The sequence below is a fragment of the Lynx rufus genome, unplaced genomic scaffold, assembly GCF_022079265.1.
Source record: "Lynx rufus isolate CCGP_SWC_20201006 ecotype Redwood Valley unplaced genomic scaffold, mLynRuf1.p SCAF_4, whole genome shotgun sequence".
In the NCBI taxonomy this organism is placed as follows: Eukaryota; Metazoa; Chordata; class Mammalia; order Carnivora; family Felidae; genus Lynx; species Lynx rufus.
This window is the reverse complement of record NW_025814856.1, coordinates 13434514-13451998: the sequence shown is the minus strand read 5'-3', so window position 1 is coordinate 13451998 and position 17485 is coordinate 13434514. Positions and strand designations below refer to the sequence as shown.

General features: G+C 60.1%; 1 protein-coding gene across 1 annotated transcript; it reads left to right on the top strand.

The window, feature by feature from the left end:
- Window positions 1–9711: 9711 nt before the first annotated feature.
- COMP (cartilage oligomeric matrix protein) lies at window positions 9712–17269 on the top strand. The gene is made up of 19 exons (XM_047096028.1): window positions 9712–9790; window positions 10034–10119; window positions 10527–10578; window positions 11037–11206; window positions 11897–12034; window positions 12293–12367; window positions 12462–12620; window positions 12719–12823; window positions 12911–13018; window positions 13247–13406; window positions 13981–14099; window positions 14289–14341; window positions 14445–14626; window positions 14791–14969; window positions 15083–15131; window positions 15426–15622; window positions 16243–16415; window positions 16840–16979; window positions 17065–17269. The coding sequence occupies exons 1-19, from the start codon at window positions 9712–9714 to the stop codon at window positions 17109–17111; spliced, it is 2271 nt and encodes a 756-aa protein (XP_046951984.1). The 3' UTR covers window positions 17112–17269.
- Window positions 17270–17485: the final 216 nt, after the last annotated feature.

Below are 17485 nucleotides of genomic sequence, written 5' to 3'. Positions count from 1 at the left end.
AAAGCTAATTTTTTTTAAAAGGGCGGGGTGGGGTGGGGGTGGAAGGTAGAGATTGGAATCAGATCCGCCTCGTGTTGACTGTGTGGTCCTGGGCAAGTGTCTTACCCTCTCTGGGCTCCCTGCCTCCCTCCCTCCCAGCTCTGGATCATGGTCACCAACCTGATCTTAATGATTCCCTTCAATTGCACATTTTCCCATTTCAGCCCTTTGGGGCTTGAGGCAGGGCTGGGAGCAAGGGAGCCAAACATCATTTGAGCTGCCTTGGAACTGGTCATGGTGTGAGAAGGCCCCTCCTGTGGGCTCCTCCACTATTCGCCAGCCATTGGGAAATAACAGGCTGGCGGTGCAGCCGTTCTGGGCGAAGCCCGTTTCCGGTGATGTTCAAGGTTGCCTGGTACCCGGGAGAGGTCAAGAGGCCACCAGAGCAGGGAAGGGCCTTGACGGGGCCTGGAGCCGCCCTCGGCGGCACCCTTCCGGCACCCTTCCTGGGTCAGATCTGGGACTGTCCCCCTTCCCAAGGGCAGAGGGAGGTGGAGGACGACTTGGCACACCGCCAGGGTCGTCCCCATTAAAGCAGGTCAATCTTGGGACGCCTGGGTGGCGCAGTCGGTTGGGCGTCCGACTTCAGCCAGGTCACGATCTCGCGGTCCGTGAGTTCGAGCCCCGCGTCAGGCTCTGGGCCGATGGCTCAGAGCCTGGAGCCTGTTTCCGATTCTGTGTCTCCCTCTCTCTGCCCCTCCCCCGTTCATGCTCTGTCTCTCTCTGTCCCAAAAATAAATAAACGTTGAATAAAGCAGGTCAATCCTAACAGCTTGGGATCCAGAAAGCCCACGGAGGCAAGAGTGAGGGGTGGGGGATCCAGTCTCTACCGTTTGCCTACTCAGAGTGGCGCCCAGGAGGGGCTCACCGCCACCCCTAGGAACACGCACTCACACCTAGAGAGGCCGGCTCAGCCCAGACCACAGTGATTGGCTCGGGGAGGGGCATGGGACGCGAGCTGGGCCAATGAGAGTCAGCCCTGAGACCCGCTGGGCCTATCAGAGGAAAGATGCTCTGTTTCCTCTAGACCTTGGCTGGGACCAATGTAAGCCTGGCCCACCTTGCTGCCCCAAGGGGCCTGAAGAGCACCGACCAGGGAGGTGCAAATCAGAGCGACGAGGAGATACCACCTCACACCCGCTAGGATGGCCATAATCACAAGCCTGAAAGCGAGTGTTGGCAAGGAAGTGGATAAACTGGAACCCTCGCGAATGGCTGGCGGGGCTCGTCAAGTGGCGCGGCCACCGTGGAAAATAGTGCGGCAGCTCCTCAGAAAATTAAGCATCGCGTTGTAGAACCCAGGAAATCTCACGCTCAGGCAGGAGACTCAAGAGAACTGAAAACAGGTATCCAAACAAAACTTTGCACAGACACGTTCCGGGCATTCGTTATTCGCAATCGCAAAAAAAAAAAAAAAAAAAAAAAAAAAAAAAAAAGGTCCAACAAACCCAGACGTCCGTCAGCTGGAGAATGGATAAACAAAACGCGTCTATGCGGATGATCTCGCGGTCTATGCGGCCGATCAAATGCTATTTAGGCATAAAAAGGAATGAGGCTCTGATACCTGCCGCAACACGGATGAACCTTGAGGACGCGCTCAGTGAGAGAAGCCAGACACAAAAGGACACATGTTGTATGATTCTGTTTATAGGAAATGTCTAGAACAGGCAAATCCATAGGGACAGAAAACAGATTAGCGGTTGCCAGGGGCTGGGAGAGGGGTATGGGGGGAGGGGTGCCTGCTAATGGGTACCAGGTTTCCTTTTGGGAGGAAATGAAAATGTTCTGAAATAGATAGAAGGGATTATCGCATGGCATCGTAGAGGTACGAAAACCCACTAAATTGTACACTTTAGAACGTCGAAATGATACATTTTACGTCATGTGTATTTTACCACAATTCTTTTTTTTTTTTTTTTTTTTTAAGGAAGAAGAAGGCAGCTGGCAGAGAGATCCTGGAGGCTTCGTTTGGGGCTCTAGATCCAGCCATGCCTGAAGGCAGCCCTGCCGTTGAGGTAAGGCAGCAAGAAATGGGCTCTCTCTCTGCCTAAAACTTGGCGTTTCAGAAAGTCGGCTGTGTTTGTTCTTGCCCACGTCCCCATCGTGAGGAGAAGAGCCTCACCGAAGGTGCTGGGGGCCTCAGGAAGGGCCAAACCCCACTCCCTGGCCCTCTGCTGTCCCATCTATAAGAGGAGAGGGGGCAAGGTCCCGCCATGCCAGCAACAACAGGTCCCAGTATGGACTCACTATGGGGATGTTTCGTTGCCCATCACAGGCCTGTGAGCAAGATGTTCTGAGCTCAGCGAAGGGAAGAAATGGAGGAGGCCCACGTTCCTGACTTCCATGCGGTGCCACTTTTGGAAGCAGACTGCTGGGGCCTCAGGAGGAGGGTGGCTGGGGCCCCAAGAGGCAGCCCGGCTAGGTGCTGATGAGCTCGCACCTAGCCTCTGATAGCTGTGGGTTCAAGTCTTGGCTCCGGCCCTCTGTGATCCTGGTCCTGCGGTTTCTACTTCTGGGCCTCAGTTTCCCCTCTCCAAAACAGACTGGCTGTTCTGGGTATCAGGTGCAGCGTCTGCTGGGTGCATAGCTGCTGTCTCAGGGGAGCTCATTAATACATGGATGTGCCTGGTGGAATCCGAGCTGGGCTAGGACTGCTGGCATGGGCAGAGGCGGGTGCTGGGGGGGGGAAGGAGGGGGGACAGCTTACCAGTTTACTGCCACCCGGAGGGGGATGAAGCCAGGGTACAGGGTACAGCCTCCCCTCCATGCCGTGTTGCTGTTGGCTTCCGAAAGGATATGGATGTAGAAGTCACTCCTTGACTCTTTTTCCACTTGTTGCCCAGCACTCAGCGTTCCGGCGCGCCTGGCCGGAGGCTGGCACTGTTTCTGGGCACCTGGACAGCCTCACTTGGCCCTGAGACCAAGGCCTGAGCCGTCACTGAGTGGCGGCTGGCGGGCTCCGGGCGTCGGCAGTGGCGTGGCCCTTCTCTCCTGTGGCTGCTCCAGAGCTGGGGAAAAAAGGGCCTCGGAGCTCCCGTGGCCTCCCGGGGCATCCTTGGGCAGCCGACAGGTGAGGGTATGGCCAAGAGGGAGGTTCTGTTAGGGTCAACTCGGAGACTCCATCCTGTGGCACCTCAGATGTGGGATGCCCCAGTGCCATGTCTCAGCCTCCCTGGGGTCCCGTGGCTTCCTAGAGCTCTGTGTTTTCATTGAATGGTAGCCACGTCACCCTAGGTCTGTGGCTCCGCACCATCATAGCCCCGTGGCTCGAGGGTCCCCACGATCCTACGGCTTTAGCAGACTGTGGTCCCACGGCCCCATCAACCCATGCTGTTATGACTTCGTCCCTCCTTAGTTCTGTGTTTCCTTGTTCTGTGGTCCATGACTCTTGGATTATTTGCAACTTCATGGCTCTAGGAAAAGGTGAGTTATTCAACCCAGTGGGAAATAGACTCAGGAAGCCTCAAGGGGTGGGTGTTCCAGTGACCCCCCCCCCACTTAGCACCATGTGGACCAACAGCAACACTGACATCACCCCTTTTCCAGAGGGCTCCATGTGCTTGTCACCGTTCTACAACTCCCGCTCAGAGTATGCTGACGGTTGCTATGGTCTGGCCGTTCCTGGAGGGTTTTATTAAACCTCAGTCTCCCTCTGTGGCGCAGGAATATGGACACACAGAGAGCCTGGTCTGGCCTAAAGGAGTGACCTTTAAGTCAGGGTAAGTAGGGGTCAGCCAGGTAAAGAGCCAGGTAAAGGAAGAGTGCTCCAGGCAGAAGGCACAGCCTATGCAAAGGTCCTGAGGTGGGGAAAAGCCTAAAAGTAAGAGGCACAGAGAGGCAGCCAGTGAGGCTGGGCTGAAGGCTAACTGTTCACCTCCCCCTTTGTCTCATGTAAGGCAAAGGGGGCAGAGAATGGACAAAAAGCTCCTACTGTGTGCTTCAATTTCATTCTCTCATTGACTCATAGTGATCTCTGAATGGGGTGGCCACAGAGCCAGAGAGGTTCCCGGGGGTCCAGCCCGCCAGCCACCCACCGACCCATCCAACTATTCACCCACCCACCCACCTATCCACTCACTCCTCCATGCATCTGCCCACCCATCTGTCTGGCAATCCATCCATCCACCCAGTCATTCCATCCAACCATCCATCCATCTACTCATCTACCCGCCCATCCACTCATCATCCTTCTATCTGTCCACCCATCCATCCATCTATCCATCCTTCCATCCATCCACCTATTCACCCGTGGACTGCAAACATGGCTCATGGCTCTGTCCCTGCGCAGGGACACCACACCCCTTCCTGTGTTCCAGCCCTCCTCCCCCTCCACTGCTCCCTCACCCCTCTGTTCCAGCCACGCCTGCCTCCTCCGTGAACCTCCAGTCCATCAGGCTCGTCCCACCTCTGGGCTTTTGCCTCTGCTGTGCCCTCTGCTGGGTGCCCCTCATCAGCCGGAACCCATTCATCTGCCCTGGTCTTGGCACCAACATCGCCCCACGGTGGCTTCCCTGACCCCTAGGCTCCATTTCCTCTGGCCCAGCCGGCTCCTACCTCTGTGTGGCAAGCGCTCCGGGCCACTGTATGCACTTGTCCACCCTCAAGGCCGCCCACCTCGGGGCTGAGAATCGGAGAGCACCTCCTCCCTGTTGGCTACGAGGCAAAGGGTCTGTATGGTGGATGAAATTATTTGCTTTCACCCCACTGATCGATAATCATTTATTTGGCCCCCATTGTGTGCCAGTCTTCCCACACTGGGGCTGGGGCTCCTCCCCTCCCAATAACCTCCCTCCCCAACTGGCCCATGCCCTGGTCTGGGCCTCTGCCTGCCAGGCAGCTGGTGAGTAAACACACCCCGCCCTCGGCCTCCTGCCCCATCCATCACTGACCTGAACAAGGGCCTCCTGTTAATGAGCTGGGGTGGGGGCCAGAGAGGGGCAGGAGGACGGGGAATGAAGAATCAGGATCAGGGCTCTGGTTCCTGTGCTCCCTGCTGCCCACCCACCCATCGTCCCCAGACAGCTGCAGAACTCTGGGTGGGGGACCCTCTCCCTACAGCCTTCACGGGGAGGGGAGCGTGTGACTTCCTTCTCTGAGCATCCAGTGCCCAAATCGAGGCGACAGGACAAACCTGCCTCTCTGAGCCTCCGTTTGCCCATCTGTAGAGTGGGGGCATTAATGACTGCCACCGTGGAAAAGTCTTCACTTTTTATGGAGTAACTTACTCACTTCTGGTGACGACCCTAAGATGTGGGGGGCTCTTGTCCCCCCATCTCATCTGGGTTTTTACTGCTCCTGTTAAAGTGTGCAAAACTTTAGGTATTTCCATTCTCCACTTCATTAAACAGAGAGAGAGAGAGAGAGAGAGAGAGAACAAAACTTGTGTAGTTAGCCACACAGGCGGTCTCTCTCCCCGTAACACAGACACAGGTTTGTTTTACTATTACCTACAAAACTCTCATTAAATGTCAGAGGAAAGGAGAGAAGGGCGGGGGGTCATTTGCCCCTTCCACAGCTATCTCTGGAAACTTATGAAAATAATGCCTGTATAATTTCATTCTCTAAAATCAATACCCATTGAATGCCGCCATTGGTAAATTCCAGTAGGTTCTTAGTAACGCTCTTTCTCTCTTGTAGCAACTCTTCAGTACGCTGGCTGACCTTGAGACTTAAAAATTTACATTATAATAAGCGTTTGAATGTGGCTCTTCTCCCTCTCCCCCCCCCCGCGTCCCCCCCCAAAAAAGGAAAGGAAAAAGAAGGAACTGAGGCACAGGCAAGTTAAGCAACCTGCCTCAGGCCTCACAGCAGAGCTGGGGTATGAAACTCAGGGTCCCCATGCCAGAGAACAGGACCTTCATCACTGTGCCCTGCTGCCCCCTATGGTGATGAGTTCCTGCCTCCCGGGGCTGGGAAAGGGGGAGCAGAAAGGGGAACCCCACAAAAGTGGTATGGCAAGGCTTTTGAACGTTTGGCACCTGCTCAATAAAATTGTAGCCACTATATTTATTGTTGTCTCCTTTCTCTATCGTCACCTTCCTGGGAACCTGGGATGGTATGGGGACAGGGTTGGGGCAGATGGAAAGTGGGAGTGTAGGCAGGGCTTCTTGAAGTTCACAGTGTGAGTCAGGGTGGGTCTGCCCGACTCCAGTGCCTGGATGTCCCCCTGGCGCCCATTCCCGCGCCCCCAACTCCTTGGTCCTTCTGGAGAGATGGGTCCAGTGGGGCCGTCCGAGGCAGGCTGGGTCAGGCTCCTCAGTTATGGATGTAGCAGTGGCCAAATGGCTTCCCTCACTGCCCTGATGAATTCCCCAGACCCTGGGCCTGTGGCCGGGCCCGCCCAGGGCAGGGCAGCTGCCTTCCCGACATACTTTCCCTCTGGATTCACGAGGAGAGGCGGCTGGGTGAGCTGGGGGCGCCCGCATGTCTCCTGGCCCGGCAAACCCCTGCCAGGAAGGGCCCCGGGGCCCCATCACACAGGCACCAGCCCCTCTGCCCCAGCCTGGCCAGGCTCCCGGAACCACTGGGTCTGGTGTGATGGGAAGGGGAGCTGGCTGGGGCGCCAGCCAAAGAAAGGCTCGGGCCAGGAGGTCCTGGGCAGCAGAATCTTCACAGCTAATGAGGGGCCTGGGCCAGCATTTCTCGTCTGGATTCTGTGGCCAAGGGCAATGAGGGGGGTGTGAAGGCCTTAGGGGTCCCGCCTTCCCCAGTTCTAATTCCTGCTGTGTGACCTCGAGCTGTCTCGTCTCTTTTCTACGGAAAATGTGAATAAGGACAATTTGAGGTATAAGTGACAGTGTGTAAGTCCCATATTGTATGGCAAGGCTAATACCGCAGCCAGACGTCGGGCACCCGGTAGCTCATTCAATTCTCTCAACACCGATCGCTCCCGTTTTCTAAGCGAGGCACAGAGGGATCACGCAACCTGCCCGAAGTCACACAGCAAGGCTGTGCCCAGCCAACGTTTGAACCTAGACCACGTGTCCCCCAAGTCTGTCCTAAAGTACAGTGGTGGCAGTTACAACTATTATTAATAGTAATGATGTTCCACTAATGATAAGGAATAAGAACACGATATGCTAATCCTAGTAGGTAACTTCACAGCTCGCCAGCCCCTTCTCTCTCTGAACCGGGAGATCCCCAGGCTGTGAGAAACAGAACAAAACACAGACAATCCCGGGGCGCCCGGGGGGCTCAGTCGGTTACGCGTCCAACTTCGGCTCAGGTCGTGATCTCACGGTTCGTGAGTTCGAGCCCCACATCGGGCTCTGTGCTGACAGCTCAGAGCCTGCTTCAGATTCTGTGTCTCCCTCTCTCTCTGCTCCTCCCCAGCTTGGACTCTCTCTCTCTCTCTCAAAAATAAACACTGAACACACACACACACACACACACACACACACACATATATACACACAATCCCAGTTCCCAGAGTCAGGGCATCCCAACCTTCTCTGCCAAGAATGGCCTGCCAGGGGTCCCAGACGGCTGTCTTTCAGCCAGCCGCCAGCCCCTGAGCCCTGCCCAGGAAGAGCAGGGAGGGCTTCACGGAAGAGGGGGCATCAGAGCCCAGACTTGAAGGATGGAAGAAGGAGCCCATCTGTAATGTGAGGCTGTGTGTGGTGTGCATGAGAGAAGGAGCCACTGCCGGACGGGGGATCTCAGGGTTGGTGAGATCCAGGAGGTAGGAGCACGAACCCAGACTGCTCGTCCCTGGGCCCCTGTTGTTTGATCTGCAGGCTGGGACATCCTCAGGACCTCTGCCTTTGCCGTTCCCCCTGCCCGGAATGCCCTTCCCCGCATTTCCCCGTGGCCTGGCCATGAACAAGGCCACGTGTGTCCAAGTCTCAGCCCCGTGCCCAGCCTGTGGCAGGGGCCTGGTTTCCATGTGCTCTTGTCTCAGCTGCATGAGGCGCACACAAGCCCACAGGCCCCGCCGGAGTTTGTGGTTTTCCCAAGAATTCCAGTGCCGGCCGGGAGCGGCCCCCAGGTGTGCTGGACGCCAAGGAAAACAGGAGGTGAGCTCATGGCCCGGCTGCAGGCAGCAGGCAAGGTGGGCACTGTCAGGGCACAGGCTTCGCTAGAAATGCCCAGGTTGGGGCTGACTGTTCCCACCCAGCCTCCCCACCAGGCCCGCTCCTCCTCCCTCACCCTCTGTGGCTCCCTATTGCCCTTGAGGACAGCCTGAGCTCCACACCACTGGCACTGCATCTCCTGACCCCCAACATCTCTCCACCCTGAGATCATTCCTGGTAACAGACCAGACTCCTCTCTGTCTCGGAATCTTCACATATTCTGTTCTACCTGGAATGCCTACCATCATTTTTTTTTTTTTTTTTTTTTTTTGCCTGGCCATGTTCTCCTCACCTTCCTGGTCCCAGTTTAGCATTCCCTCCTCCTCTGAGAAGCCTACCCAGATTCCCCCCCCACACCGGGCTGGGTCCAGCACCCTGTTGGAGCTCCCACTGCTCTCCGTGTATCCCCATCACAGCTCTGGCCCCTTTGGGTGATTATGCAAGCGGCCTCCCCACCAACGTGGGCTCCCCTAGAGGAAGGGGCCCCCTCTGGCTTGTTCGTCCTGTGTCAAGAGTCCAGCGCAGGACGTGACACACGGTAGGTGTTCAATGTGTGTTTGCAGAGTAAGTAGATGTGTCTGAAACGCCCCCCTTCCCCAAGCCACACGTGCTTCACTATGTCAGAACTGTCTTCACTTCGCTCTGCTGATCTGAGTCCTTCTTTTCCTTTAGGCTTCCCTTCCACCTCCTCCTCTGGGAAGCCCTTGGTGACTTCTCTGGAAACTCCCAGGAGAACAGACCGGGCTATGACCCTGCTCTGATTTCACCCTTGCCCCTTGCGGTGGCCTTGGGCTAGCCACTTCCCCTCTCTGGGCCTCAGTGTTCTGATCCATACGACAGAGGCTTTGAGCACTTGGAAAGCGGGTGGAGAGGGTTAACTCCAGAAAGTCGAAGTGTTTTGTAGCTCAGGAGCGAGGCTGAGCTGGGAGGGACGATTTTCCTGATTAGAAGTAATTTTTATTTTTATTACAGGCTGTTCCCACAGCAGCTGGAGCGGAGCTCGGAAGGTATGGCGAAGTCTCCGCAAACAGAAGTCCTGGCCACCCCCCTCAGACCTCCTCCAGCTGGAGCCCTTTAATTTGCGCACTCCTCTGCTGGGGATGGAAACAGGCACAGAGAGATGTCATTTGCCTCATTTTGAAGCAAGTGAAGAGGGAGTGGAGGGCCAGTCGGCCTGACTGAAAGCAGAGTCGGGGGTGGGGGTCCTAACTTTTAGCGTCTCTTGACTGGTTCCCCAGGTGTGAGCTGAGGGGAGCCGCTGTACGGATTGCTTCGTACTCAGGTCCCAATCTTGGCATACAGCAGGCACTCAATAGAGAAGTGAGAGAGAGGGCTGGAGGGTGGTCCCACTGGACTCCCTGCCCTATCGACCCCTACCCCGGCTCCCCGTGACTCAGTTTCCCCGCCGTGTCCGGGTTCAGCAACACCGGGCGGGGCCTCGAACGCAGAGGCCAGCGCCATCTGTTTACCTTGCGGCTGGACGCTGGGCAGGGCCGCGGGTGGGCCGTCCCCGGAGCCGGCTGAGCCGCCGGGATAAATACGCCCCGCGGGCCTCGTGGGCAGCAGAGAGCGAGCTGCAGTCCAGCTCCCCGCCGCCGCCATGGTTCCTGCCGCCGCCTGCGTTCTCCTGCTCACCCTGGCAGCCCTCCGTGCGTCGGGCCAGGGCCAGATACAGATAGGTAAGCCGCCCCGTCCCCCACGCGTGGCCTCGACCCCCAACCGTACCGGAGGACCCGTGAGGCCTGGGGTCGCGGCTTCTTGGGGGCTCAGGGACTGCTCGTCGGGGCATGCAGGTCGGAGAAACCAGGCAGCAGGGCGGACGCTCAAGGAATGAGGGAGTCCCAGGGCCCTGCCGCGGTAAGGACTGGTGTGGCGGGGGTCCCCAAACCCCGACGCCCCACCAGCGCCCCCTGTCGGCGCAGGTGCAGATCTGGGCCCGCAGATGCTTCGGGAACTTCAGGAAACCAACGCGGCTCTGCAGGATGTGCGGGAGCTGTTGCGGCAGCAGGTGCGGACCGGGGTGGGGGGGGGGGACGGGGAGTGCGGAGGAGGGGAGTGAGACCTGGAAGAGGAGGAGAGGCAGGGGGATGGGAGAAGGAGGTGCCGGTGGAGATGGAGAGGATCGTGGGTACCAAGGTCCAGGGAGGAAGTTGTAGAAAAGAGGGAGAAGGGAGTCCCAGGGGTAGAAGGTTCCGCGGGAGATGACAGGGGTCTGGGGGGGGGGGGCGGGGAAGGGAGTCCCAAGGAAGGAAGAGAGGTGCTGGGAGGATAGGGAGTCCGAGGGGGTGGAGGGAGGGTCCGAGGGGAGTGGGTGGGTCTGTGGGAAGGGAGTCTGGGGGAGGGGAGAGGAGACTCAAGGGAGGAAAAGAGGGATGGGGCCTCGCTGACTTCACCCCGTCTCCCCCTGCACCGCAGGTCAAGGAGATCACGTTTCTGAAAAACACAGTGATGGAGTGTGACGCGTGCGGTGAGCACAGCTGGGGCGGCAGAGGCGCGGCAGGCGGGGAGATCGAGAAGAGTTGGGGAGACAAAGACGGAGACAGCGAAGGAAAGACCGGGAGGAAAAGGGACAGGAAGAGACGGAGGCTGCCAGATGGAGAGATTGGATGAGGGATGGAGAGAGACGAACAAGGAGGGGGAGACAGAGACTATGGGAAGGGAGAGGGGGACACACGAAAAGAAGCAGAGGCCGTGCGAGAGATGGAGGGAGATGCAGAGACGCTCTGGGAGAAGCAGAAAACTGACGCGCGCGGAGATGCACAGACTGGAAAAGCCTAGCGGGCTTGGAGCGGGGTCCGGGGCGGGGTCGCAGAAAGCCCGGGATCTCGCCACGCCCCCAGGGGCGGCCCTCCAGGAAGGGGCGTGCTCCTGATAGACTCCGCCCCCGGGGCTGGGCCCTGACCAGCCCCACTTCACCACCCGCAGGGATGCAGCCAGCGCGCACCCCAGGCCTGAGCGTGCGGCCCCTCTCCCAGTGCGCGCCCGGCTTCTGCTACCCAGGCGTGGTTTGCACTCAGACGGCAAGCGGCGCGCGCTGTGGACCTTGCCCCGCGGGCTTCACTGGCAATGGCTCGCACTGTGTCGACGTCAACGAGGTGCGCCCGTCCCCCCACCCCACCCCGCCGACGACCCCCCTATAACACCGGTCCCTACAACTACCGACCTCCCCAACGATTTCTTCCTCGGCTGAAAGTGCTCACCCGGAGGCCCTCTTCACCTCCGGGGGCGCCCGTCCGGACGACCCCCTTGACGCCGGGGGGGGGGCACTCATCCAGACCACTTCCCTTACCATCAGTGACGCCGGTCCCGCCAACCCCCTCCGTAGCCAGTGACGGCCGCCGCGACCACTCTCCTACAGCCGAGAGTGGTCCGCCCCAAAGGCCCCCCTCACCTCCGGGGCTCGGAAGCCCCAACGACCCTTCAACCACCGCGAGGAGCCCGCTCGGACGACCCTCCCACGGCCGGGCACGCACGCCTCGACGGCCACTTCCCCCCTCTGCTGGGGACGCCCGCCCTCACAATTCCTTCCCCCGCCCTTGAGCACCCAGCCCATAGGCTCCCAGGAACAGCCCCTCTCTCCGCCAGGTCGCTCCCCTGCCCCCATCAAGGCGAAGTCGCGTCTGACCCCTGGGATAATGGCCTTTGCCCCACAAGCCCCCCCCCCCCAAGTGCTGGCTAATGGCCCTTGAATTTTCTAAGTTCAAGCCCCCAAAATCTCGAGGCGCCGTTCTCGACGGGGCTCTCCTCCTGCGTTCTCTGACCCTCCGTGGCCTTTCCTCCCCCAGTGCAACGCCCATCCCTGCTTCCCGCGCGTCCGCTGCATCAACACTAGCCCCGGCTTCCGCTGCGAGGCTTGCCCGCCCGGGTTCAGCGGCCCCGCCCACGAGGGCGTGGGGCTGGCCTTCGCCAAAGCCAACAAGCAGGTGAGGGCCGTGGAGGGGTGGGCTTCTTCAGGGAAATGGTCCGCTAGCCTTGCGGCTATTTTCCTGCCTGGCTTCAGTGGGAAGGGGTGGAGCCCGGGGCCCGGGGGATGGATAGAGGAAGGGTCCTCATCAAGATGGTGGAGGTTGGGGGAGGAATGTAGGTAGGGGAGAGGTAGGATGCAGAGGAGACGTGAACCGGGTGGGAGGTATGCGGGTTTCTGAGCGGGGGCGGTGACCTCTGCGCTCCCTGCCATCCAGGTTTGCACGGACATTAACGAGTGTGAGACCGGACAGCATAACTGCGTCCCCAACTCCGTGTGCGTCAATACCCGGGTAAGGCACGGTAGGAGCGGGGAAGGATCGAGACACTGGGGGAGGGTGAGAAGTGGCAGGCAGCCCGAGCTCACTGCCCGCGGCCCGGGCCCAGGGCTCCTTCCAGTGCGGCCCTTGCCAGCCCGGCTTCGTGGGCGACCAGGCATCTGGCTGCCATCGGCGCTCACAGCGCTTCTGCCCCGACGGCACGCCCAGCCCGTGCCACGAGAAGGCCGACTGCATCCTGGAACGCGATGGCTCGAGGTCGTGCGTGGTGAGTGCGGGCGAGCAGAAACGACCTTGGCATGGGGTACGAGGGGGTGGGGTGGGTGGCGAACACGCCGGGGCACCTACTCACCACCCCACCCGCAGTGCGCCGTTGGCTGGGCCGGCAACGGCCTCGTCTGCGGCCGAGACACGGATTTGGACGGCTTCCCCGACGAGAAGCTGCGCTGCCCGGAACGCCAGTGCCGCAAGGTGGGCGGGGTCTGAAGGGCCAGAACGCGCGGTGGTGGGCGGGGCTCCCTAGCCACGCTCCTCACGCCGGCCGTGCCCTCCCCCCAGGACAACTGCGTGACGGTGCCCAACTCAGGGCAAGAGGACGTGGATCGCGACGGCATCGGAGACGCCTGCGACCCGGATGCCGACGGGGACGGGGTGCTCAATGAGCAGGTGGGGCAAAACGTCGGGGCCTAGGTTAGGCAAGGTGGGGCTGTGGCTTGGGTGAGGGAAGTGGCCTCAGAGGATGTGGACTGGGGGGGGGGGGCGGGGTCCAGGAAGGATGACCGCTGCTCTGCGGAGGAGGCGGGGCCTCGGAGCTGGTCTGGTCTGGGCAGTGACATTTGCCCCTCCAGGCCTGACCGGCCCCCCCTCCCCCCGGTAATCGGCCCTGTCCCCCAGGACAACTGTAAACTGGTGCGGAACCCAGACCAGCGCAATGCGGACGGCGATAAGTGGGGTGATGCGTGCGACAACTGCCGGTCCCAAAAGAACGATGACCAAAAGGACACAGATCAGGACGGCAAAGGCGACGCCTGCGACGACGACATCGACGGCGACCGTGAGAGCAGCAGAAGGGAGGGGGGGGTAGGGAAGGGCAAGCACCGAGGGGCGCGGCTTGCCTGAGGGCGGAGCTCGGCTAGTTTTTGAAGCTGCTGCGGGTGAGCTCGCTCCAGGGCTACAGGGACCACGGACTGTGCTCCTGCGGGCAGAAAAATAAGGCAGGGACACGACGCGAAGGGGAAGCGGCAGGAACACTTGGAGGAGGGGAGGGGGGCCCTGTGTCAGATGCTGCAAGGAGTAAGTAGTTGAACAGAGACGTGAGCCTGCAGTTTAGGGCCAGGGAGGTGCCAGGTTTACACCTGGGGCAGACACTCAGCATGGTGCATTCCCAGGGCCAGCGGAGGGTCCAGCTGAGCTTCCTCTGTGAGTGAGAGCCAGTCCCTTCACCCGCCGTCCATCAAGTCTCTGAGGCTTGGGCCAATGCCCTACTTGATTTAACTTTGTAGCGCTGGGAGCCCCGAGAGGCGCACGACTGTGTCCCAGGCTAGCCCCAGGTTTGCTGCTGCCTTGCCGAAGTTAGCCTGGTCCCGCCCCCAACCTGGGATCCTGTGCTGTCCCCCTGCTTCTCGCAGGGATCCGAAATACGGTGGACAACTGCCCAAGGGTGCCGAACTCAGACCAGAAGGACAGCGACGGTGATGGTGTAGGGGATGCCTGTGACAACTGCCCCCAGAAGAGCAACGCAGACCAGGTGAGCGCCGGAGGCACCCGAGCTGGGTCAGATCCCTGAGGTGAGCTCCAGACTAGTTAAGGAGACTGAAGCGCGGTCTAAGCATGGTTCCTTGGGGTCAGGAGGACCTTGGTTCTGGAACTCGGGGACGGTGGGAGGCTTCTGAATTCCTCTGCCTTGATTTCCGACTCATGCATCCACCTTCCCTAGAGTGATGTGGACCACGACTTTGTGGGAGACGCTTGCGACAGCGACCAAGACCAGTAAGGAGGCCATCTGGGGTGGGGGTGGGGACTGAGGGTGGGCGACCCCGACGCAGCCCTCTGGGAAATCTCACTGTCTCTCTGTCCCACCCACCAATTCTAGGGATGGGGATGGGCACCAGGACTCAAGGGACAACTGCCCTACAGTACCAAATAGTGCCCAGCAGGATTCAGATCACGATGGCCAGGGTGACGCCTGCGACGAGGATGATGACAACGACGGGGTACCTGACAGTCGGGACAACTGCCGCCTGGTGCCCAACCCAAATCAGGAAGATGTAGACCGTAAGGGCAGGGGGCAGGGCCTGTGGCGGGTTAGAGGCTGTTGTGGAGACCTTGGCACGTATGGGAGGGGCTGGGACGTGGTGTGGGCGGGACCTATAGCAGATGTGGGCGTGACTAGGCCCTGGGCGGGGCTGGCGCTGACTCCACCACGCGGGGTCTCTCAGGGGACGGAGTGGGCGACGTGTGCCAGGGCGACTTCGACGCGGACAAAGTGGTGGACAAGATCGATGTGTGTCCGGAGAACGCCGAGGTCACCCTCACTGACTTCCGGGCCTTCCAGACGGTCGTGCTGGACCCCGAAGGCGACGCTCAGATAGATCCCAACTGGGTGGTGCTCAACCAGGTGGGGACAGGGCCCCGCGGAAGGTGGTGGTGGGGTTGGGTCCTCAGCTGGGGGCGGGGGAACCGAGGACCCATGCGGCCGACCTGAGGCCCTTCTTCCTTTGACCCCATCAGGGTATGGAGATCGTGCAGACGATGAACAGCGACCCTGGCCTGGCTGTGGGTGAGACACGGAGAGGGGTCCAGGCCGTACAGCTAGCCGACTAGGGGGCGGGGCCAGGGGCGGGTCTGAAGTTAGGAAAGGCGGAGCCAGGTTGAGTCTGGGCTCTGGGGTCCAACAGTTCTGGACTCTGAAGGAGCGTGACCCAAGGCATGTCACAGGCCCAGGGATGTGGTCGTGGCTGGACTCGGGGGCGGGGATCTGGGCCTAGGGGCAAGTTGGACTCCAGAGGGGCGGGGCCGGGGGGGAGGCAGGGCCCCAATGGGGAGAGCCCCACTGCTCCCTTCTCTTCCCCAGGTTACACGGCCTTCAATGGCGTGGACTTTGAAGGCACGTTCCACGTGAACACGGCCACGGATGACGACTACGCAGGCTTCATCTTTGGCTACCAGGACAGCTCCAGCTTTTATGTGGTTATGTGGAAGCAGATGGAACAGACATACTGGCAGGCGAATCCTTTCCGTGCAGTGGCTGAACCCGGCATTCAGCTCAAGGTGTCCGCGGCCCTGCCTGACCTCCCTCAGTCCCTGAGCTCTCTAGGAGGCCCCAAATCCTCCCAAGGTCTCCCAAAGCCTTTACAGCCCCCTAGCGTCATCCTGTGGACCTTAGAGTCCTTTCAGCACCCCCTGGATTCCTACAGGCCCTCAAACACTCCCCTAGGGCCCCCAAACTTCCTTTGGGCCCCGAAACCTCACGGAGCCCTAAACTTCCCCTCGGGTTCCAAATCCTCCTGCAGAACCCCTAGACCCCAGTAAGTCACTGAAACCCTCCAGCAAATTCCCCAAATCCTATAGAGCCCAGTTTATCCCATGGACACCCAAAACTTTCTATGGGTCACTAAGTCATCTCGCAGACCCCTCCAAATCCTCTCAGACTCCAAACCTGTCCACGGACTCCCAAATCCTCGCGTGAGCTTCCAGACCATCCCTGCCCCCCCCATACCCGACCCGCAAATCTCCACGTGGCCCCTAAGAAGGCTTCCTTGCAGGTATCCCATCCAGGCACCCGAGAGCCTCCCACCACTGCCAAAACCTGTCCCACCAGGCAGTGTTCTGCAGGGCTCCGATAGCCTGGGCAGTCTCTGACTCTGTTCCCCTGTCCCTGGGCATGGCAGGCTGTGAAGTCCTCCACAGGCCCCGGGGAGCAGCTGCGGAATGCACTCTGGCACACGGGGGACACAGCGTCGCAGGTGCGGCTGCTGTGGAAGGACCCCCGCAACGTGGGTTGGAAGGACAAGACGTCCTACCGCTGGTTCCTGCAGCACCGGCCTCAAGTGGGCTACATCAGGTGGGGACCTCGCCCCTTGCCAGTGGACCAGAAGTCCCTTGCTCTGTCCTGGCTCCTGGAGGTTCAGGGGACCTCGGTACCCTTACCTGTAAAATGGGAATGATACAGGCAGGTAGAATTAACTGTGTTTGGCTCTGGGACATGACACTTCTCCTAGGACGCAGGACACAGCAGGTCCTCAGACGGTGGGGTCCTACTTGTTTCTCAGTCCCCACTGCACTGCCAGGAAGTCCATCCTGTCACGCAGGGAAGCTGAGGCTCAGGTCAGAAGCCCCACCTGCCCTGAGAGTGGCCCAGGCAGGGGGGGGGACACACGGCCTCCACTCCCAGAGAGGAGGGGACTCGTCTTCCAGGGCAGATGCCAAGGCCTCAGAGGGGAGGGCCTAGCCCAGGGCCCCACCTCGCTGTCCCATCCTCCCCCCAGAGTGCGGTTCTACGAGGGCCCTGAGCTGGTGGCTGACAGCAACGTGGTCCTGGACACGACCATGAGGGGTGGCCGCCTGGGGGTCTTTTGCTTCTCCCAAGAGAACATCATCTGGGCCAATCTGCGTTACCGCTGCAATGGTGAGGGGAGAGCCCTGCTTGGGGGGCGGGGGTGGGAGTCCATCCTGCCCAACCTCACCCCCTCTCGTTGGCCCTTTCTCCACAGACACCATCCCTGAGGACTACGAGACTCAGAGGCTGCTGCAGGCCTAGGGATGGGCGTGGGGACCCACTGCTGGAAGAAGGTCACCCCCAGGGCTGCCCTCAGCACGCCAAGCAGGGAGCTCAGTGCCCGGCTCCGAGGGGTGGCTGGACTGGGGGAGGGAAGGCTGAGGGGCTCAGAGAGGACAAAATAAAGTGTGTGCGGTGGAGTGGCTGGCTGTGGTCTCTGCTTCAGGGAGATCGTGGGGTGGGGCCAGGAAAGGCTGGGCCGGGGACCCCAGACCTGCTAATGACTACCCGTCCCCTTGCCCCGAGTGGCTGGGGACCAGCGGCCTGACTAGGAGTGTCCAACACTGACTGGGGAGGCCCCGGGCCTGCCACTGCATCCTACCCACTTGAGGTCACAGGGCTGGATCCCCACCACT